The sequence below is a fragment of the Camellia sinensis genome, chromosome 10 (genome assembly GCF_055761805.1).
Source record: "Camellia sinensis isolate YWXY chromosome 10, ASM5576180v1, whole genome shotgun sequence".
NCBI classification, from domain to species: domain Eukaryota; kingdom Viridiplantae; phylum Streptophyta; class Magnoliopsida; order Ericales; family Theaceae; genus Camellia; species Camellia sinensis.
Window position 1 is genome coordinate 60,661,956 of NC_138970.1, and position 24,622 is coordinate 60,686,577.

The window sequence follows — 24,622 nt, forward strand, 5'->3', positions numbered from 1 at the left end:
TAATCCTTCTAATCAAACATGCCCATAGAGTATGGATACGTGGTACATTATAAAGTTTTAATTGGTAGAGAGGGATATGAGCCCACAATTTATATGAGGAGGGGAAAGGAGAATTTTTGAACCCTCTAGCATTTTTGTTTAGTATTCCTAACATTGCCTCCGAAAACTTAAACCAAACGTTGAGTTTATGTTGCCACGTGTAACTCTGATTTCCACACCTCCAGGCCTCTCCTTCCTAAACTCCAAAAATCTCTCAATTGAAGAAGCCTCTGGTCCATTTATTCTTCAATGAGTAGAGTAGTAGTAGTAGCAATGGCTATTTCTCTCTCTGCAACCTTACCCTCCAAAACCACCTTCCAACCACACCCCAATCACCCTTCATCCCATATATTTCCCAAACAGTCTCCTCCATATAATCATAACCTCAGTTTCTCTCTCCTCCTCCGCCGCCCCAATCCGATCAAGAGAACCATCAATTTCTCGTCCTCTCAAAGCTCCATCACTGTCTCCGCTGTCTCTGGCTCTCCCGGCAAGTTCCATTTTCTCCTTCTTTCCTCTCTTCATTTACTTGTATGTGTTTATGTTCTTATATCTGTGACTATGAATTCATATTGTACATATACATAATACATGCTTGTATATATGTACTAGCGGTAAACCGTGCGATGTACGAAAAAATAGACTATATATATTTTGTGTGATAAATAAATCATCTTAATCTTAAATTATATCTTAATAGCGACAAGCCATAATATTAAGCCATCTAGGCAGATGTTAACAATAATTAACCTATAAAATTTTACAATAAAATTTGATATGTATAAAAAATTATTAATTATAAAAATTGTTGAGAATAATAGTATCACAATCACTTGATAACATAAATAACTTGTATCAAACTAAACAAAACATTAAATGAGAGAAATTCTATAAGCTCAGAAAAGTTATCATAAATTTACTTGGACTTTTAAATCAGTGGTGTTTATTATTATTGTGGGATCAAATTATGAATAAATATCAACTTTTAATTATAATTTATAAGTAGTTTTTAAAAAATTTAATCTAAGTTTGTTGCCTTGCTTATAAAAAGAACTTCTCAAACAAATCATTAATTGATTATATTAGCAACTCTCTATCTTTGATTTCCTCAATCAATGACACACTCATATCATATCAAAGTGTAATTCATTCTCTATAGTTTGAATAATACTTGCATAGTTCCTACGTCATTTTAAAAAAATTAATCAAGATAAGAATGTTACAGTATTAGAAAAATTATATAAGAGAGTAGTTTTAATCCATTTTATTTATAAAAAAATGATAAAAAATTATTTGAATTGTACTTGAAAAAATATAACAAATGATAGCTTTAATCATTATATATCCAAAAAAAAATTATATCGCTTACTCAACAAAAAAATGGTCAAATACAAATAGAGTCATGAACATTGAATTAAATCATATGGGCTCTAAATTTATAGTATAATCTAGCAAATCAACTAATAATAACATAGAGATATTGACAAATATGTAGTACTTCCCTATCATCTTTGTATTATATTCATTAATTTCATATATTATATGAAAGTTTTATTCGTCTCGATCCTTCAATAAAATAAGGATTAAGAAAACAAATTTGATAAAAAATTGATTCTAAACTTAATTATTGAAAAAACAAAAATTTCAAAGAGAGAATTTAGAGATGAGATTGAAGAAATACTATAACGAATGACAGCCTTAAAAAAAAAAAAAACATAACAATGATCTAATGCAAATTATTTTTAATAACTAATAGAAAGAATCTCAAATTATTACCTTTTATAAATATAGTGAAGAAAATTAATTTTGTGAGATTTTTGTGCTACCTTCTCCCATGTAGCTTTTATTATTTCATTATTAATACTATTCTCATTCAGAGCAATAATTTTTTTATTTTTTTTATAATCTTTATCATTTGGTAGATAATAATGAATAATAAAAATTATCAAAAGAAGGTTAAAAATTTAATAGGAGATAAGAAGTTATAGATAAGAGCATTTTATAAGATAAAAAATTTAAAATAAAAAAAGATAATATGTGATAGGAGAAAAAAAAAAAGAGTAAATCAAAATAAAGATTTAGATATATATGTTTTTGATAGATATATAGATTAACAAATCATATCTTTATCTAAATTTTATTATTTTAATTTTTTGAAAATCAATTATTTAATCTTTATCTTTATTTGTAGGCCACGAAATTAATCTTTATAAATTATTTATCAATTTTTATATGTTTATTTATCTATAAGTCATGAAATTATTATTTTTAAATAATTTTTAAAATTTTTATCTTTATGTATAGGTCATGAAATAAATTTTCATAAATTATTTATGAATTTTATATGTTTATCTATAATGAAATTAATTAAAGTACGAAATGAGGGGAAAAAAAAAGAGAGTAATTTTGTTTTTAAAAAAAAAAAATCAATTATTTAATCTTTATCTTTATTTGTAGGCCATGAAATTAATTTTTATAAGTTATTTATCAACTTTTATTTGTTTATTTATGGGAAGAAATTTTAAATTATCTATAAGTTATGAAATTAATTTTTTTTAAATTAATTGTTTATTTTTTATCTTTATCTGTAGATTATAAAATTAATTTTCAGTTTTTATATGTTTATCTATATGGAGGAATTTTGAAATTCAAATATTTATCCATAAGTAATGAAATTAATTTTAATTTTAATTAATCAAACAAATAAAAAATGAAGAAAAATAGAAAACATGAAAGACAATCAAAGAAGGTTGCCACGTATGAAAGAGAGTGTTTTAAAATTATGAGAATTTAAGAATAAATATTTGGAGGCTTTTGATAAAACAACTACATTTGGTTATATATATAGTATAGATGTACGGGTTGTAGGTGCAAACGCAATTCATTTGCAATTGGGCGAACTGGGCGGATACATTTGACAATGAATTTTGAATATTATTTTAAATAAGGATGAATAATTGAAGACACCGTTTTCTTTGTTTAATTTTAAATGTAAAGTCATCAATTTGATAAAATATAAATTCGTTTTATAAAAATAAATGTCACAAAAGATATTTTTAAATTTTCAAAAATTATTTCTACCCATCAAAGATAAAATTATATAAAAATCTTAAATTTTTTACATTTTTAATTTTTTTTATCAAATTAATTTTTAGTATGTGCTTGAATGATGATCATGTAATGAGTGATTTTTTTAATGATGTTTTTGAATGGTTCTCATATAATAGATGGTTGTTTTTTCTGTTGTTATTAAATATTTTTAAATGGTTATCATGTAATTGATAATTATTAGGCTTTTAATGTGTAATCGATATGTTTAACATATGAAATACTTTTTGTTTTGGATTTTTTTATTTAATTCATTGATTTAATAATGATATCAAAGTGCCACCATGTTTGACTTGAGTTTTTTAAGACTATTTTAGATTATTTTTTTTTGAAAAAATGAAAATTAATTTAACGAAAGTAAATATTAATTTTTTTTTTTAATTTTATAAAATTATTTCCACCCCCAAAAAGATAAAATTATATAAAAATAATGTGTTTTTAAATTTTTTTCACCAATTAATTTTTAGTTTCTTGGAAAATTTTATAAAAATAGATTCTAAAAATCAAACCAAACAAAACTTTATAACTAAGAAAGTACCAACATTATTTATTAGAAAAAAGGTCATTACATTTCAAATAAGATACAATTTCAAATAAGATACAAGTTAACTAATACAAAATAAATTATATGAAAATTTTGTCCTTAAAATTGAGAATTTTTCGTTTGCAAAAGAAACATTTTTGATTGTCCTTATTTGAAACAAGATTCAAAATTCAGGGTCAAATATATCATAATTGAAAGGTTAGGGGTCAAAGTGACTAGTAGTGTAATTCTCAATTTGCAATTTTATATTTAAATTTTTTTGAGGATTTGATGAATGAAGGAAATGGTTAAATTTGAAAACTCTTTGCACTATTTACCAGAGCAGTTAACAATATAGGTATTCTCGATATAAAATTACAAAAAAATTGTGATAAAACTTTAAAACTATTGTGAGTTGAAGGTAATGGGTGTACTATTAAAAGTTGTGTAAGTTATAAATTTTGAAATTGGCAGTTACATGGGGGAAATTTAGTGGGTGTTCGTTTTTTTTTTTTTAAGAGTTAAAAAGAAGAAGTTAATAATGGCCCTGTTTGGGAAGTGAAATTTTAGGTTTTTTGGGCAAAAATTCACAAAAAGATAAAATGAGCTACAATAACCAATAAGACAAAATGTCACATCAAACCTATAATCATTTCACTTTTTCTCTCACAAACATCACATCCAAATACAAAAAAATCCAATCATTTTTTTAAACACAAAAATTTTAACCTACTAAAATAGCAACTTTCCATACACCAACAATGTGTTTGGAAAGTTGTTAAGAAAACTGTTTTTTTTGTAAGTGAAAAAGTGGACACGACATTTGACTTTTGACATTTCATTTTTTTTAAATGATATTTATTTTTTCGACTCCTTTAGTCAAAATCTGTTTTTTATTTATTTATTTTATTTTATTTTTATTTTTTTTTAGCATGACACAACTTCAAAAGGGTGTTCACGTCAAATTGGTTGTACATTTTATATAATAGTATAGTATAGATATGCAATGCAGAGCTAGAATTAAACTAGAGTGGAAAAGTTTATGGTTGGTTTGGTTAGGGTCAGTTGCAAGTTTTGGTTTGGGTTGTAATCATAGTTCCACCTTATTTATTAACAATTTTCCAAATGCTCGTTATAAAATAAAACTAAGCAATCAAAGAGGCCTCGATATTGCACGCTCAAAATTTATTTTTAAAAAAATACAAAATAAATTAATAATAATCGAGTATAACAAACATGAAGGAATTAATGAATAAAACCGATGGAGGAACCATAAACATTGCTACTCAGCCGATAATACATGATCTAGTAAATGAATCAGTTACATATGTTAAACAACCTATTTGAATTTGGTTTGGGAATTTTATCAAACATCTGGTGTGTTAGTTTAAAAAATGTGTGCATCTGTCTGTGTGTACGAGTTTGGTGTCTGATGAAATGAGAGAGGGGGTAGAGAAACAAATCAGAGAGTAGTAGTATATAAAGGGGGATTTTCCAGCAAAATAAACATTTAGAGGGGGCAAATCGCAAGGATTTTGTTGAAAAAGGAAAAAGTGGATAAAAAAGATTTGGGGGGCAAATTGAAAATATATTTCTATAAATGTAGGTGGTGCTTCAATGTGTTATTTATTGTGTGATTGGATTTCTTGATGTGAAACAGGAATTGCATCTTCTGAGGTGAGTGAAGACACCACAAGCTTATTGGATACAGTACAAGTGTTTGATTTGAATGGGAATGGTGTACCAATTTCTGATTTGTGGAAAGATAGGAAAGCGGTCGTTGCATTTGCTCGTCATTTCGGGTACTTTTTAGCATAACTCATATAATGCGTGGTATATCAAATTTAGCTGATCACCTGTCTGCTTATATGTGTTTTTGCAGATGTGTTCTTTGTCGCAAACGTGCTGATTATCTTGCTGCAAAGAAGGTAATGATAGATTACAACCCCACCTATTCGATAAAATTGCTAGAGCATTGATGGAGCACATTTTGTGTGTATCATCAAAATATAGTGAAGTTTTCCTGATGATGAAGATACAATTCATTTTACTCCCTTGGTAATTAGACCAAGTTTACCATAAATACAAAAGATATGCATGTTTTGTGCAAGCTTTTGGCAACATCTGGATTTTTGAAATTATAATTTGCTTAGTCTACAGGTGATTGATTTATTTTCATGGCACTTAGTCTATAAAGAAGTTTATTGCAGTAATGCATCTTCTGTTAACAGGATATAATGGATGCAGCCGGTGTGGCACTTGTTCTAATTGGACCAGGTAGCGTAGATCAGGTATGTGCCGATACGGTCTTAGAAGTGAGTTGGTGATGATAAATGTATCATTGAATTATCTCTTTCATACCCTGTTTATTTATTTATTTATTTTCCCAATTGCGTTTATTGTCTCCACCGAACTACTTACATCATCATGCAAATAGGTTCGGATTAGTTAATAACTATTGTAAATTTTTTTCCCCTCTAGGGAAAAGCATTCTCTGAGCAAACAAAATTCAAAGGAGGTATGCTTCATATAGATTGTCAATCTTTCAAATTTGAATTCTTGTATATCCAATGAGGTTATTTATAGGAAACAACCAAGAATGGATGTGATAACGGAAAACGACCATTCCACTTGCTTGTCAGTCATTAATTGCAATTACAACTCATACATATATATCTATATATACATCAATTTTTATGATGCAATGTACTTTTATGCTACTTAGAGCTTCACAAGCAAGCTAGCCAATACCTGCTTGTTATCACATAAGTTGGAAAAGGGCACTTTGAGGTTTCTCAAATTAACAGGGTCATATAGATATTTTTGACATATTATTGCATCATAATAACAAGATTTGTCTTTGGTCTCAGAAGTGTATGCAGATCCCAGCTACTCATCATACAAAGCGTTGAGATTTGTTTCTGGGGTTTCAACTACATTTACTCCTGGGGTATGTAAGGATTTTGTGCACCTATGTGTGTGTGTATGTGGATATCCACATGTAAAAACATAACTATAAAAATGTGAAGTTTGTGAGATATGTGTGTGTGTTCGTTCTTTCATATTTACTTTTTCAATATTCTAGGCAGGTCTGAAGATTATACAGGCATACATGGAAGGTTACCGACAGGACTGGGGCCTGTCCTTCGAAAAGGACACCAGGACAAGAGGCGGCTGGTATTGAACCATTTAATGAATCTATTGTCTTGATGTTATTCAATAGCCATCACTTTGCATAAGTTAGATTTTTAATCGTAGAAATGAATTACTTATCGAGAGAGAGAAATGTCTACATGAATTCGAAAGCCTTAAAATTTAGAAGTCCTAAAATACAAATATAGTAACAGCTTTGTTGATCATAACTTTCTCTAATCTTTCTGGTATTCGAAAAAGGAAATCAATCATTCAAACCTAAACAGCATAGACAATTTTCTTCAATATCTTTAGCCAAAGTTCCTTTTTCAACAGTAAGTGGCAATTTTTTTGTTTCTAGATGTAGGTATATACATCCATGTGACAGGGCGAGTCATCTCCCTGAGCCTACCATGTTAACATCTCAAACGACCTTGCATCCACAAGTCAAACTCATGAGGTGACATGTGGACCAAGAATCTCTCTCTCCACATGCTCCGCTCCAGGATTGAGCTAGGTCAACAGAGGATAGCACACACAATGCTCTAACCTTGAAGCCTAGGCAAAAAGACCAAGGCATCTTGAATTGGCTGAGTAAATCTCTGCCCTAACACGTCACCTTCTCTACTCGAGGATATGTGCACTCATAACTCAGTTAAGCAGCTCTTTGTCCAAGTGTCCCCTAGTCCCTCCAAGTATCTGAAGATTTAGAGAAGAGGAAGTGATAGGAAATAGGTTAGACCTCATTCCCTTTTATATTGATAATACTGAGTAATTATAGGAGTGCCATAAGGCATAAATTATGGGCCAGCCCATTACATCCATAAAGGGAAAAATAAATATAGAAAGAATAAAATATAACAAATTATTATTTCCTATTCTAACACTCCCTCTCAAACTGGTGCGAAGATATTTCTCATGCCTAGCTTGTTAAGAATGCCATGAAATGGTTTACTTCCTATGCCCTTGGTGAGAACATCTGCCAGTTGGCCCCAGTCTTCGCAAATGGAATACATATGGTGCTACTAGTGAGTTTTTTCTTAATGAAGTGCTTATCAATCTTCACATGCTTAGTCTTGTCATGTTGAACTGGATTATGAGCTATGTTGATTGCGACTTTGTTGTCACAGTACAATCTCATAGAATTGATCTGATGTATTCCCATGTCTCCCAATACTAGTCTAATCCATAGCAACTCACATACACTCTGGGCCATGGCCCGGAATTCTGTCTCAGCACTAGATCTAGCAACCACATTCTGTTTCTTACTTCGCCACGTGACTAGGTTGCCACCAACAAATGTGCAATATCCAAAAGTTGATCGTCTGTTAGTGACGGATCCAGCCCAATCCACATCAATGAATGCCTCTACACTGAGATGTCCATGTTTTGAGAAATAGAGACCCTTTTCAGGAGAAGCCTTCAGGTATCTCCAGATTCTCATAACTGCCTCTAAGTGGGAATTTCTTGGAGCATGCATAAACTGGCTAACCATGCTCACTATAATGGCAATGTCTGGACGAGAGTGAGATATGTATATGAGCTTACCCACTAGCCTCTGATATCTCCCGCTGTCCACTGGATCTCCCCCTTGATCCTTACTTAGTTTCTGGCCTGGTTCTAGAGGTGTATCACATGGTTTACCTCTAAGTATTCCAGTTTCCTTGAGCAAGTCAAGTAGATACTTCCTCTGGTATATGAAGATGCCATCTTTGGAACGAGCTACCTCAATGCCTAAAAAATACTTCAAATTGCCTAAGTCTTTGATTTCAAACTCCTTGGTTAAGTATTCCTTTAACCAAGGAATCTCTTTAACATCATCTCCTGTCAAAACAATATCATCAACATAGACAATAAGAGCTGTGGTCTTACCAAGTGAGGAGTGTTTCACAAATAAGATGTGATCAGCTTGACTTTGCTTGAACCCATATCTCAGCATAGCTTGAGCAAACCTTTCAAATCAAGCCTTAGGGGATTACTTTAGCCCATAAAGTGACTTCCGGAACCTACACACTTTACCTTTGGACCTAGCATCCTCAAAACCAAGGGGAACATCCATATAGACCGCTTCTTCTAGGTCTCCATGAAGGAAGACATTCTTCACATCAAATTGATGAAGTGGCCAATCTAGATTTGCGGCAAGAGAGAGTAGTGTTCTCACAGAGTTCATCTTAGCAATCGGTGCAAATGTCTTTGGGTAATCTACCCCATAAGTCTGAGTAAAACCCTTAGCAACCAGTCTTGCTTTGTACTGTTCTATGGAACCATCTGCTTTGTGTTTTACAGTGTACACCCACTTACCTCCAACTGAATTTTTGCCTCTAGGTAACTCTACTAACTTCCAAGTGCCATTCTTGCTCAGAGCTCTCATCTCCTTTATCATGGCATGTTTCCATTCAGGAATAGTGAGAGCCTCCTGAAAATTGTTAGGCAGACTCACAGAAGAAATTTTAGACAGAAAGGCTTTATATAAGGGAGACAGATTAGAATAAGAGACATGATTCGTATTAGGATGCTGAGTACATGACCTAACTCTCTTTCTATTAGTAATGGGAACATTAAGATCTGAAAGGTTAGAAAGGGAGCACTAGGATCAGAATTACTTGGATTCTTAGGAGAGGGGGGTGACTCTGGACACTCATCCGAGGAAGCAGTTGCCAGTAGAGGAGGGAAAGTAGGTTCTTGCATCCAGGTGACTTGCTGTCTGTCCTTGTCCCTGACATAAACATTGCATGCGTCAACAACTGCTGGCTCATCATCCTCTATCTGTGCAACCACTGGCGGAAGTAGAACATGAATCTCTTCACACCAAGGCTTCCCTTGAAGGGATGACTGGGACCCTGGAGACGGAAGAAAGTAAGACCGAGACTCGAAAAAGGTGATATCCATGGAGACAAACTATTTGCGAGTGGGAGGATGATAACACTTATAACCCCTTTTGTGTGGCAGAATAACTTAGGAAAACACGCCTAAGAATCCAATTACCACGAGTAGGGGAATGATTATGGACAAAACAAACACAGCCAAAGGTCTTAGGGGAAAGGGAGAACCCAGAAGAGGTGGACCGGAACAGAACTTGGATAGTTGTTTGCTTTTGAAGGACTAGGGTAGGAAGACGATTAATCAAATAAGCGGCAATGAGAACCGCCTCCCCCTAATAGGATCTAGGAACACGCATTTCAAAGGATAGACAACGGGCCACATCAAGGAGATGACGATTTTTTCTTTTGGCAACACCATTCTGTTGAGAGGTATTAGTGCAGGAAGTTTAATGAATAATGCCATGAGTGACAAAATAATTGGCAAGACCAGAGTCAAGATATTCCCCCCATTACCAGAACGCAAAGTTTTGACAACCGCCCTAAACTGAGTACAAATCATTTTGTGGAAGGTTTGAAACACAGAAACCACTTCACTTTTATCTTTCAGCAGATAGACCCAAGTTGCCCTAGAACAACCATCTATGAAAGTAACAAACCATTTTTGACTTTTTAAAGATACAAAACGTGAGGGACCCCAAACATCAGAATGAATCAAAATAAATGGAACTGAACTTTTATTAATAGATGGGGCAAAAGAAGCTCAGTGTTGTTTCCCAAATTGACAAGACTCATATTGAAAATCAGATATGCTATTATTTTCAAAACCAAAAGGAAATAAATGCTTAAGTAGTAAAAAAGAGGGATGTTCTAAACGACGATGCCACAACCAGAGGTCTTCCTTGGTGGATGGTAACTGAACGGATGAGTAAGTCAGCTTGTCTGTCTAATCGAGAATGTAGAGACCATGTTGATGATTATAGAGAGTAACCAGCTTAGGGTTTGATTAAGATATCATCCCCTGTTTATATTAATGAAGATTAAAGTTTGTAAAAATTACAAGGGAGCCCTGAGTCATAGAATAATTACACACTAATAACTCAAATAGTAATATGATAATATAATATGCAAACACTTCTCATCAAGCTGGTGCGAAAATATCTCTGATGCCCAGCTTGCCTAATATGTCATGAAATGGCTTATTCCCAACCCCCTTGGTGAGAATGTCAGCAAGTTGTTCACCAGATTTGACAAAAGTAGTACAAATGGTACCACTAGTGAGTTTCTCCTTAATGAAGTGGCGATCAATCTCAACATGTTTTGTCCTATCATGTTGAACCGGATTGTGAGCGATGTTGATAGCGGCCTTATTATCACAGTATAACCGCATAGAGTTCGTCTGATCAATACCTAGATCACTCAACAATAACTTGATCCATAAAAGCTCACACACCCCTTGTGCCATAGCTCTAAACTCAGCTTCTGCACTTGACCTGGCAACAACATTCTGTTTCTTACTCCTCCAAGTAACTAGGTTGCCTCCAGCAAAGGTGCAATACCCTGAAGTCGATCTCCTATCAGTTATTGATCCAGCCTAATCAGCATCTGTATAGGCTTTCACACGAAGATAATCATACTTTGAAAAATAAAGATCCTTACCAGGAGCAGACTTCAAGTACCTCAAGATTCTCATGACAACCTCGAAGTGAATCTGATAAGGAGCATGTATAAACTGACTAACCACACTGACAGCAACAGCAATATTAGAACGGGAGTGAGATAGGTAAATGAGTTTACCCACTAATCGCTGATAGCTCCTCCTATCAACAGCTTCTCCTCCTTCATCATCTCCCAATTTCTGATTGGGTTCCAGTGAAGGTTTTAAAAAGCAGCCACAACCGTTATGTAACGCCGTTACGTAACGGTTGTGGTGGTTACTGCCACCCGTTACGGCCACTTTTGCAATGTGATTGAGATTCACAGGTGTGTCGGTCGTAGCGGCTGCCGCAACAATCGTAATGGTGCCATAATGGCCTGTTACGCACTATTACGTAACGGTTCCAAACTACTTCTTTCAAAAAAAACACCAAAAAAAAAAAGAAGCTAAAAATGGAGGAAGAGGGATAGAGAGAAAAGATGGAAGATAAAGGAGCAAGAGATAGAGATAGAAGAGGAAAGATGAAGAACATGTTATTGATTTGTTAAAACTGTAAGACCTATGCTTTTCTATTCAGCTGCTATCACTCAACCATTTTGTTTGTGTGTGTCTATCTATATCTTGTTTGAAAATAATAATAATAATAATAAGTGTCGTTATTATCTATATATATATTTAGGCTCTTATTTATTCTTTTATTTTTGTCATTGTTTATCTTATATATAATAGTTAGTGGTTGATTTTTTGCCACGAGCGTAAAATGAATTTATTACATATAAAGTCATTAATTATTAAAATAAAATGTAAAAAACTCAGTTTATAGTGATTTAAAATATGAAATATATTGAATCATACTTAAAAATTTACAAAATTGATCAATATTTATTTTAAAACCCAATAAATATGATTATGGGAAAAAAAAATGCGTCTCGGTAAGTTTTTTTTCAAATTGTGCGAAAAATAAAAAAATTCACAGTTCCAGTTACCGCAACCGTTACGTTACAGCCTTTACACCCCGCAACCGCAACTGCTCCATCGCCACCGTTACGGTGACTGTAACCGCTTTTCAGAACCTTGTTTCCAGTGGAGTGTCACATGCCTTGCAGCCAAGCATCCCAGTTTCCTTCAACAGGTCATGCACATATTTTCTCTGTGAGATAAATATCCCATCCTTGGAGCGAGCAACTTCAATTCCCAGAAAATACTTCAAGCTTCCCAAGTCTTTGATTTCAAACTCACTAACTAAATATTTCTTCAACAGAGGTATTTCCCCACTATCATTGCCCGTAAGAACTATGTCATCTACATAAACAATAAGTGCTGTAGTTTTACCACGTGAGAAATGTTTCACAAACAAGGTGTGATTTGCCTGACTCTGTTTGAAGCCATATTTAAGCATAGCCTGAGTGAATCTCTCAAACCAAGCCCTTACAGACTATTTGAGACCATATAATGACTTCCGGAGCTTGTATACTTTGCCTTCTGTCTGATGATCCTCAAAATCAGGAGGAATGTCCATATATACCTCTTCTTCGAGGTCACCATGGAGAAAGACATTCTTGACATCAAACTGATAAAGTGGCCAATCTAGATTAGCTGCTAGAGAGAGAAGTACTCTAATTGAATTCATCTTAGCCACGGGTGCGAAGGTCTCCTGATAATCAATGCCATATGTCTGAGTAATCCCTTTTGCCACAAGTCTTGCCTTGTAACGCTCAATAGACCTATCTGCTTTGTGTTTCACAGTATACACCCATTTACATCCCACAAGTCATTTGCTTGTAAGTAACTCAGTCAATTCCCAAGTGCCATTCTTCCTAAGTGTTAGAATTTACCATAACCCACTCCACCTACCACCTCCACTACCACACACACTCACCTACTTCACCTACTTTCCTACACCTACCACACACACTCACCTACTACCCAAATCCTCTTCTATATAATAGGAATCCTTGTAATATCAAATATAACACAACAATCTTGTAATACATCAATCAATAATATACATCAATTATTGTGTTATATTTGATATTACAAGGATTCCTATTATATAGAAGAGGATTTGGGTAGTAGGTGAGTGTGTGTGGTAGGTGTAGGAAAGTAGGTGAAGTAGGTGAGTGTGTGTGGTAGTGGAGGTGGTAGGTGGAGTGGGTTATGGTAAATTCTAACAGCCCCCCGCAAACTCAAGGAGGATAGAAACTAACCAACTTGAGTTTGAAGAGAGGAACAAAACAAGAAAATACATAAAAATAAAAAAGGATAGGAGACATTGGATGGTCGTGTCAGACCATTGGTGAAGACACTGGATGGTGGTGTCATAACGTTGTAGAGGACACTGTATGGTGGTGTCATACCGATGTAGAAGACAGTTTATGGGGTCATGTCGGACCGTTGTAGAAGACAGTTTATGGGGTCATGTCGGACCGTTGTAGCAGACAATGTTGTGACAGTTTACGGAGTCTTGCTGGACCCTTGTAGAAACTAACCGGAATCAATGTCGGGACAGTTTACAGAGTCTTGTCGGACCCATAAAGGAGCTAACCGGAATCAATGTCGGGACAGTTTACAGAGTCTTGTCGGACCCATAAAGGAGCTAACCGGAATCAATGTCGGGACAGTTTACAGAGTCTTGTCGGACCCTTAAAAAAGCTAACCGGTATCAAATGTCGGGACAGTTTATAGAGTCTTGTCGGACCCTTGGAAAAGTGGCACCCTCAAAAGGTGTGCCCAATTTTGTCAAAAGGCGTGCCATCAAAAGGCGTGCCCAATTCATCAAAAGTTGTGCCGGACATGATGGCGAGGCACGTGGGCGCCTTGGCTTGCGTGCCCGTTTGTCGGCTGGTGGTAAGAGGCGCGCGATGCGCGTGGCTACCTCGGCTATAAGACAGAGGCTAAGGCTGAGGCAAAAAACCTGCGAGAGATATTCTGAGAGAGATTTCTGAGAGAGATTCTGTAACACTCTGTTTTCTGAGAGAGAATTCTGAGAGAGATACTGTGTAACACTCTGGTGCCTAGAAAATGGCTTCATCGTCTTCCCGCGGGCTGCTCACCCTCTTTCCCGACCTCAACGAGTCAACGAGAGAGAGAACTGGTGCGGTGGCACTGGAAACTCAACCAAGCGCCCCGGAGTTTGCTCCGTTGAACTTTCCGATGCGGTCGGTGGAGCAAAAAATGGCGGTGCAAACTGATATTGAGGCCAATCAGTATACTCTGAAGTCATGCGTGGAAACCATGACTGCGGTCACAAATTTGTCGCACCGGCTGCAGAGCAGGACAAATGAGGTGCAACAGTTAAACTCCCAGCTGGCTCTGCTCCAACGCATGTATAAGGATGCGCGAGCAGAGATAAGTGTACTAAAGGCAGAAAACAAGGAGCTGAAGCGGAAGGCCACCGTGATGTTCCGATTTGGAGGGCCGCCATATGCTGCAGTGGAGGAGCAGGGGGTAGTGATCGTGCCCAGTGGAGTGGGAAACACAAAGGCAACACCGTCAAGGACCGCCCAGGACGGAGGCAAAAAGAAGAGACCAGCGGCAGAGTAGAGAAGAAAAAATCCCGCCTGTGGATGTGGGTGTTTGGGTTTGGTTTTTTTTTTATTTTTTTATTTTTTTTTTATTTTTTGTTTTGCTGTAAAAGTGTGATTGGGGTTGATCCCCAATATGAATAAAATATGGTGTGTTGTACAAATATGGAAATTGGTTTGATTTTTTTTTTTTTTTTTTTTTTTTTTTTTTTAATGTATGTATTTATTTATTTATTTATGAAATAAAAGATAAAAGATGGGTGGTGGAAAATGTGATGATGGTGTTGGGTGGTGGAGAAAAGTTTAGAATAGAAAAGTTTATATAAAATTGGGGATAGTGCTTTATAATAATGAAAATAAAGGTGAGGTAGTGGATGTGTGTATTAAATAAAAGAAAGGATGGGCGTGAATGGTGTCGTGCATGTGCTGTGTATGTGGCAGTGTGAATGGTGTGTCTGTCTATCATTAGTGTTTGGGAAGCAGAGTTCCCATCAATTTCATCACATTGGTCTAATGCTTGGCAAGCATCTGCAATGTCACGAAAGCATGTGATTGGCTCTTTATTAATTGCCAATACCATGTCACCTTGTTCTAATAGGTTTTCAGCCTTTGATCCAGCAAAACAACCTTTAACACGTAAGACTTGACGTCTAATTGGATCTTTCTTAACAAGAGCCTGTACCCATTTGTCACTCAATCCAAAGCTACGGGCCTTGGAAAGCAAAGTAGGATAAAATTCAACCTCTAAGATCCTGACAAGAGGCATTGGCCTTTTGATGCCATTTATGAGAAGATTTGATCCATTTCCACCAGATATGATTTTGTCAAGGACGTGGCTGATTGTATAAACTGGAATACCTCTGACAAATTGATGATCTTCTGATGAACTACAACCATATTTTAGCTGAGTTGAAAAGCTTCCCCAGATAGCGTGAACCCTTCCATGCTCATCAGTTAGCACACCAGAAAATGTACCACCGAAGTCAGTATCAAGCTCAATGACTTCCATATTGGTTGCTCTGAAGCGTGGACAATCGGCAGACCCAATATTCAAAGCAGCAAAAGGGTTTGATGTAGCTTGCAGGCTCCTACTTAACCCCACAAGAATGACTGCATCTCCACGTCGCAGCGGAGGTTCAGGAAGAAGTTCAGCAGCACGAACTGCTGAGGCACCAACAGCTCCCAGAGCAGAAGGGTCATATGCAACAAGAGCAAAATTATGAACAGGATGGTTGAGCTTGTGGGTACTCCAGATCAAATAGCGAAGGCTGAGCAATTGATACATGATGTTCTTTCTGAGGCTGGAGCAGGGGGGAGATATGTGTTGAGGTCCGGCGGGCGGCCAAGGCGAGACTGCCGCCCGCCGGTGAAGCAGAATGACTAGGTTGTTAACCTAGCTCTGATACCATGTAAAATAAATTGATGTATATTATTGATTGATGTATTACAAGATTGTTGTGTTATATTTGATATTACAAGGATTCCTATTATATAGAAGAGGATTTGGGTAGTAGGTGAGTGTGTGTGGTAGGTGTAGGAAAGTAGGTGAAGTAGGTGAGTGTGTGTGGTAGTGGAGGTGGTAGGTGGAGTGGGTTATGGTAAATTCTAACACTAAGTACTTTCATTTCCTCAATCATGGCTAGTTTCCACTCAGAGGTAGCAAGAGCATCCTGAAAATGGTTAGGAATGCTAACAGAGGAAATATTGGACACAAACGCTCTATATGAGGATGACAAATGAGAGTAGGACATAAAATGTGAGATAGGATGTTGAGTACAAGATCTCACACCCTTCCTCTTGGCAATAGGAACATCAAGATTAATGGACTCAAGAGATTCAAAGTTACCTAAACTCTCATCAGAAGTAGGAGATGGCAGTGGAGGAGTAGAAGTGATCCCTTGTATCCAGTTAACTTTCTGTCTGTCTATGTCCCGGACATAAACATACCCTTTCTTATCCTTGGTGACATTGGGTTTTATAGTCCCAGTAGAAGAGGGTGGTGAAAGAATAACTGGTTCCACCAGAGGAAGCACTGGTTCCACCATAGGAAGCATAGGACTCACTTCACACCAAGGCTCACCCGGGAATGAGGACGGTGACATCGGAGAGGACAAGAAATAGGACTGGGACTCAAAGAAAGTAACATCCATGGATACAAACCACTTACGAGAAGAAAGGTGGTAACACTTATACCCCTTTTGAGAAGGAGAGTAACCAAGGAAAACACACTTGAGGGAGCGAGGGTCCAACTTACCACGAGAAGGAGAGTGATTATGAACAAAACAGACACAACAAAATATTTTGGGAGGAATAGAAAACAAGGACTGGGAACCTAGGAGGACGTAAAGAGGAGCTTGTTTTTGCAAGACGTGGGTAGGAAGACGATTAATAAGATGTGCAGCGGTGAGAACAACGTCGCCCCAATAGGGCCGAGGCACACTCATAGAAAAACACATGCACCGAGCCGTGTCAAGAAGATGCCGATTCTTGCGTTCCGCCACCCCATTTTGTTGAGGGGTATTGGTGCAAGTGGTCTGATGGATAATGCCATGAGTAGAAAAAATATTGTCCTAACCCAGAATCTATGTATTCCCCGCCATTATCATAACAAAATAGTTTGATAGTGGCCCCAAACTGAGTACAAATCATCTTATGAAAATTGCGAAACACAGAGAAAACCTCACTCTTATCTTTCATGAGATACACCCAAGTAGTACAAGAAAAATCATCAATAAATGTAACAAACCATCGATGACCTTTCACAGACATAACATGAGAGGGACCCCAAACGTCATAATGTATTAATGAAAAAGGAACTAAACTTTTATCAAAATTGGGAGCAAAAGAAGCTCTGTGTTGTTTTCCAAGTTGATAAGATTCACAAAGAAATTCTGACACATGATGATTTGTGAAACCAGATGGAAATAAATGCTTAAGTAAATAAAAAGAAGGATGCCCAAGACGCCGATGCCACAGCCATAAATCAGCGGGGGTAGTAGAAGACGTGGTGGAAGAATAAGCAAGCTTGTCCGGTTGATCCAGGAAGTAGAGACCATTTTCTGCACTACCACTGCCAATCGTCCTCCTCGTGACAAGGTCCTGAAAAAGACAATGATCAGGAAAAAAACGTCACACTACAATTCAAATCCTGGGTAAGACGACTCAAGGATAACAGATTAACAGAAAAATTGAGAATATGGAGAACAGAAGATAGAGGTATGGCAGGAGTGACTTGGACTAAACCTTTCCCAGAAATGGAAAAAACAGTACTATCTGCAATCCTAACTTTGCCCTGACCTGAAGAGGGCTTATAGGTAGAGAAAAGATCAGAGGAGTCAGACATATGACCTGAGGCACCGGAATCAATAATCCAAGGCAAAGACTTATGACACAGGAAAACACAAGGAGAAGAGGCTAAGTTACCTGAGCGGGCAAAGGACGAGGAAGCTGTACTAAGAGCAATAGAAGATCGGCGGTCCAACAATTGGTGCAGAGCATCCTCGAGCTCAGTATCAGAAGCTTGGCCAACGGAAGCAGAATTAGAATCAAGTGTATCAACGGCACTAGACTGATGAGCCCGGGAATAGGAGCCACGTCCTCTAGACTGGCCTGACCGACCTCCTCTAGAACCAGACCGATCACCTCGACCCCCGGATGGAGTCCTATGAAGCTTCCAACACGTCTCACGAGTATGCCGCGGCTTCTTACAATAATCACAGAATACAGACTTCTTAGCAGCAGACGGAGGGATGAGAGTCAGGTTGAGGCCATCTCGAGGAGTAGACAGTAATGTTGAGCCGTCAGTAGAGACAGGGGACATCATAGCAGACCGACGATTCTCCTCATTCTGTACATAGGCAAATGCTTTCTGAAGTGAAGGAAGAGTGTCCATACCCAGAACTCGACTCCTAACTGGATCATACTTCACATTTAGTCCTGTCAGAAATTTAAAGACCTGTTCCTGTGCGATGAATTTCTTGTACCCGACAGAATCAGCATGGCAAACAGGCTTATAATCTTGCAGGTGATCAAGGCATTTCCAACCGTTGGTGGGGAAGGTGAAATACTGAAGAACAATCTGCTCCCCCTGAAGTGAGCTCTCAATAGAGCGGCGCAACTCAAATGCCTGTGAGAAATTCCCTTTGCGGGAATAGGTGGCAGCCACAGCATCCCAAACATCCTGGGCAGTCTCCATAGACAAATAGCCTTCACCAATTTCTAGAACCATCGAATGAATAAGCCAACCCATAATCAAAGAGTTGGTAATCTCCCATTGGTCATAACCCGGGTCAGTGGCACTAGGTGTCTGTATCCTACCATCAACATACCCCATCTTCCCTCTGCTCTTAAAAAATATAGTTTAACTATGAGACCATGCTAGATAGTTCTGACCATTAAATAGAGAGGTGGTGATTTTCAGACTAGGATTAGGGTTCTCAGGCATGGTAATAGGTATAATGGGACTCTCACTCCTAAGTGTTTGAGAAGTAGGGGACACACTGGTGGAATCTGCCATGGATACTATGCTACCGAACCCGCAACAAAACTAGTGGTAATTACAAACCTGGAAGGTGGTGGTGAAAGAACAGGCACAATGACCACTATAAAGGCATAACAAAATTAAGAAACCATAATGTTGTTCTTTTTTTTTTTTTTTTTTTGAATGAATTGTGTTGAAGATCAAACAGAGCCTATACATGACATAGTAGAGGTAAGACCAAACAGAGGTTATACCAGAGAAGAGGAGGCTACAGAGGAGATCGACGAAGAAGATCGACGAACTGAGAAGATTGACGAAGTGAGGATCGACTGAAGAGGACAAACTGTGTTGACAGAGGAGATCGACGAAGACAGAGGAGATCAACGAACTGACCAAGCAGAGGAGATCGACTGACGATGAGCGACGACTGAAGCTGCGAAAAGAGACGATGGCATTGGAGGAGTCGACTGAGGCAGAGGACCAACCCAGGTAAGTTTCAAACCCTAGAGTGATCGTTGGTGCTAATTTCGACCAACAAGGGTGAGCCGAAACCCTAGACAGGCATCAACCCACCCGAAACTACGTAGGTCTTTGTCGGCATGAGCTGAAGCCCCTCAGGGTGGAGTCAGCGTGAGCTGAAGCCCCTCCGGTGGTAACTGGTGGCTCCGATGGTGGTTGGTGGCGTCGATTTGTAATAGGAACAATATGGGTAGCTAAGGTTAGGTATTAGGGTTTTGCTTTGATACCATGATGATTGTAGAGATTAACCAGCTTAGGGTTTGATTAGGATAACATCCCCTATTTATATTAATGAAGATTAAAGTTTGTAAAAATTATAAGGGAGCCCTGAGGCATAGAATAATTACACACTAATAACTCAGATAGTAATATGATAATATAATATGCTAACACATGTTCCTCTCTACCACTGCCAATCTCTTTCCTCGTGATAAGGTCCTGGAAAAGACAACGATCAGGAAAAAATGTCACACTACAATTTAAATCACGAGTAATACGACTTAAAGATAAAAGATTAACACTAAAATTAGAAACATGGAGAATAGAGGATAAGGGAAGGGAAGGTGTGACATGAATTAAACCTTTCCCAGATACAAACGACATACTACCATCAGCAATACGCACTTTTTCTTGACCTGAACAGGGGTTATACTTGGAGAATAAATGAAAGGAACCAGACATATAGTCAAAAGCACCAGAATCAATGATCTAGGGCACAATGATATGAGATAGCAATGCATATGGAGAAGCAGCCAAGTTACCTGAATTGGCAAAGGAAGAGGAGGGTGCACCTGTGGCAGAAATGGAGGCGCGACGGTCTAGCAAGTGGCAAAGAGCGATCTCAAAATCCGAGGCAGATAACGCTGAAACATCAGCAGCTAGTGAGACAATAGGAGATGAAGATGGTGGCTCAACCGTGTTTAAAAGATGAGCCTGAGCATTGACCCCTCGGCCTTTAGACGGGCCAGATCTACCCCCTTGAGTACCAGGACGGTCTCCGCGACCACCAGAAGTCTGATGCAGCTTCCAACAAGTCTCTCGGGTGTGTCGAGGTCGATGACAGTAGTCACAGAAAAGATTATCCTTCTCAGAAGAAGGACGAGAACCATGAGACACACGTTCACCAGCTCGGGAAGGTGCAGAAATCAAAGCAGAATGATCAGTGGTGGTAGAAGGAAGCATCGCAGAGTGGCAACTCTCCTTATTCTGCACAAAAGCAAAGGCTTTCTAGAGAGAAGGAAGCACGTCCATGCCAAAGACTTGGCTCCGAACAGGGTCATACTCCACATTTAGGCCTTCCAAGAACTTGAAAACCCGCTCTTGTGGCACAAACTTCCGATAACCAGCAGAATCAGTGGGATAGACAGGCTTGTAATACTAAAGATGATCAAGCCTCGTCCACCCATTGCTAAGAAAGGTAAAATATTGGAAAATAGTCATCTCACCTTGTACCGACCTTTCAATGGAGTGATGTAGCTCAAAAGCCTGGGAGAAGTTCCCCTTCCAAGAGTAAGTGGTAGCCACGGTCTTCCAAATATCCTGTGCAGTGTCCATAGAGAGATAGCCCTCTCCAATCTCGGGAACCATAGAATGGATCAACCAACCCATAATGAGGGAGTTGGTGATCTCCAACTGATCATAACTCGAGTCCGTGGTGGTTGGTGCTGGTATCCTGCCATGAATATACCCCATCTTCCCTCTGCTCTTCAAAAAAATAGTTAAATTTTGAGACCACGCTAGATAGTTCTAGCCATTGAATAGAGAGGTGGTGATCTTGAGGCCAAGGTTGAAGTTATCAGTCATAATAGGAGGTATAATGGAACTCTCGCTCTGAAGTGGCTGAGAAGTAGTGGATTCAATAAGGGAATCTGCCATGGATACTCTACTATTTAACTCTCAAAAACAAGGCTAATCACAAACCTGGAAGATAAAAGTGGAAGGAAAGACACAACTACCACTGGGAAAGCATAAAGAAATTAAGAACTCGTGATTTTTTTTTTCGCTGCATTTTTTTTTTGTTTGTTTTTTCAATTTTTTTTTTTTAATTTTTAGGTTAAAACATCAAACAGAGAGTTTAAAACATAAAAATGAGAGACCCAGAGACGGGCCAACCGAGACAAAAGGCTAGGGGACTGTCGTGGAAGGTCTAGACAGCCAGAGGGATTGCCGTTGAAGGGGAAGAGCCTTGGAGGGGTGCCGACAGGGGCGCTGGAGCCAAGAGGACCCTGCGACATAGCCTACAGAGCCAGGGAGGGCTCTCGACAGACCCCTAGAAGGTGAGAGGGGGGCTGTCGAGGCCTGGGTAGAGGGTTTTGAGAGACCTGGGTGAGTAAGAGAGGCTGGGTGAAGGGTTTTGGTGGCTAGGGGCTGGGTTTCGATGGCTCATGGGCTGCCGGAGAAAAGAGAGGCTGGAATAGGATGGCTAGGGCCTGTGTGGCTCTGATACCATGAAGATTTAGAGAAGAGAAAGTGATAGGGAATAGGTTAGACCTCATCCCCTTTTATATTGATAATACTGAGTAATTACAAGAGTGCCATAAGACATAAATTATAGGCCAACCCATTACATCCATAAAGGGAAAAATAAATATAGAAAGAATAAAATATAACAAAATATTATTTCCTATTCTAACAGTATCAATCTCCATGTGTTGGGCATGCTCACTCTCCTGCACAGCATGGCCCTTCTCCATGGTCATGCTCGACCCCATTGACTAGGTCCAGTAGCTCTACAACCACGTACACATCTAAGATGTATACTCCACCAAAGGACACCCAACCTAGATTAAAAACAGAACCTAGGAACCCTTTAAGGTTGGTGCTTCAGTCATGACTCATGAGGAGCCTGAGCAACCCCATGACCCTTGCTAGGGATCCCTTGAGAACATGTGGATTGGAGGCTAGAGTCCAGATTTTATCAAGGTGACTAATCTTAAAAAGAGAGAGGCCTCGACTGGAAGACATGCTTGGTATGGATTCAGAGAAGTCTGGCTCCTCACTGCCAAACATACCCACCACCTATTGCACCCACTGCAACTCCCTGATTGTCTTTGATGTAACATACCTACCTATTGCCACCCCATGATATGATCCCGAGGTCTTGTCATGGGTGTGGTTAGTAGTAATTGAGAAACTTCTGGATTGTCAAACCAAGGGGATAGTCACATGTCCTTGAGTATGGATGAGTTGCCTCCCATGGTTTGACCCTCTGGGAAAGTAGACCACCTCCATGCATGCAGCACCGCATCCAACAAACTTAGGAGCTCTCTAAAGCTATTTTCTCTCCTTCAAAGACTACATCCACTCTCACCTCCCCCACCTCTGTTGGTCTCGTGCAAGCTCAATGTGTCTACCATCTTCCCAGAAGGCTATGTATCGGCTTAATCACCTCCAACTGTCCACACCATATATCCCACAAAATTTCTAGAATGAGATTCTTTCTTTGTTACACGTCTCTTATAATACTGCCTATAAAAAGCCAACTATAAATGATGGTAATATCATGGTTACCCATGAGAAGGCCAATTTGTTTTGCAGATCCCAAACCCAATTGAATTTTCCATAAGAAGATGTCTACTGATTAAGCTTGCAAATTTTTGTTTTTTATTTTTTATTTTTCCCTAGTGCTTAAACAATGAACATGATCTTAACCAATCATGGTCTCTCAATGACTGAAGCAAACAAGCAGTCATACTACCTATGCAATTGAATTTGAGTAGACTACTTATGCAGTTGGTTGGCCATACATTTATGCAAGGGTAGCTAGATTCTTAACTGTATCTGTAAGTATTGAATCAGCTATGCACAGCTTCTTGTATTTTGTATCTTTGCCCTACATGTCCCTTATCACTCATTGCTGAACTAAATGATGCATGGATGCAAAATAAAAAATGCCCAATAATCTCACCTTCTTTTCTTTGGATATTAGTAATGTAATTATTATCTTTGTTTTTTTTTTTTTTTGTTATCAACATTGCTTAAACAGACGCCTGACACTCTGCTGATTATTTTCTCAGGCAACAAGGTGGAATTATTGTTGCCGGTCCAGGGAAAAGTAACATCTCATACGTCCACAAGGTTAGTCCCCTGCTCTGTTGTCTCTTTGAAATGTTTTAGCCTCTTTAATGATAAATTGATATGGGTATGCCACTTAGAAGCTCCAACTGCAATATAGCAATACACTATTAAAACATTACTTTGTTTGCCAAAGCACTCACTCAAGCAAGTCTATACCTTTTTTCTTAGTTCCTATAGACAAGAAATTATCAGTGTGATATTGTTGATTGTATTGTAGGACAAAGAAGCAGGGGATGATCCAGATATTGAAGAAATCGTGCAAGCATGTTGCTCATGAGGTATCAGATGAAGTGTGCCTTCAACTGTCCGCATAATATTACTTGCATGTATGATGTATCCCTAGTTTTAGTAGTCTTCGTGTAAATATATAGCATTTCCGGGCCTCGGCATTTTTCTAATTGCCAGCAGATTTTAACCGGGAAATTTCAACACAGAATTGAATCTAGCCAATTCTCTTATATTGAAAGAACTAATGGTCCAAGTTATTGTTGCTTTTTTTTAACTTTCCTTCTATTTATTTGGTTGGAAAGATGTCGAAGGGTTTATTACAGCAGAGTCTGATGATGATTCTATGACTTGAAATAATTCTAGGAGGCATGAGATTTGGGGGAGGTTCTCAAGAACATAGGATAAGTCTCCGAGAGACCTTCATGACTAGCCAGGGTTTCATCTCGCGTGTAAAATAGGCTTTATTTCCCATAATAACTGGATTATTCTCTCTCCCTCTTTCCAGGGATTCAATTT

General features: G+C 37.9%; 1 protein-coding gene across 1 annotated transcript; it reads left to right on the plus strand.

Moving 5' to 3' along the window:
• The first annotated feature begins 169 nt into the window (after nt 1-169).
• On the plus strand, nt 170-24,380 carry LOC114292164 (Thioredoxin superfamily protein). The gene is made up of 9 exons (XM_028236067.2): nt 170-529; nt 5,331-5,472; nt 5,553-5,598; nt 5,902-5,961; nt 6,152-6,188; nt 6,541-6,620; nt 6,756-6,847; nt 23,818-23,878; nt 24,096-24,380. Exons 1-9 carry the CDS (start codon nt 289-291, stop codon nt 24,153-24,155), a joined length of 819 nt encoding a protein of 272 aa, XP_028091868.2. The 5' UTR covers nt 170-288; the 3' UTR covers nt 24,156-24,380.
• The last annotated feature ends 242 nt before the right edge of the window (nt 24,381-24,622 follow it).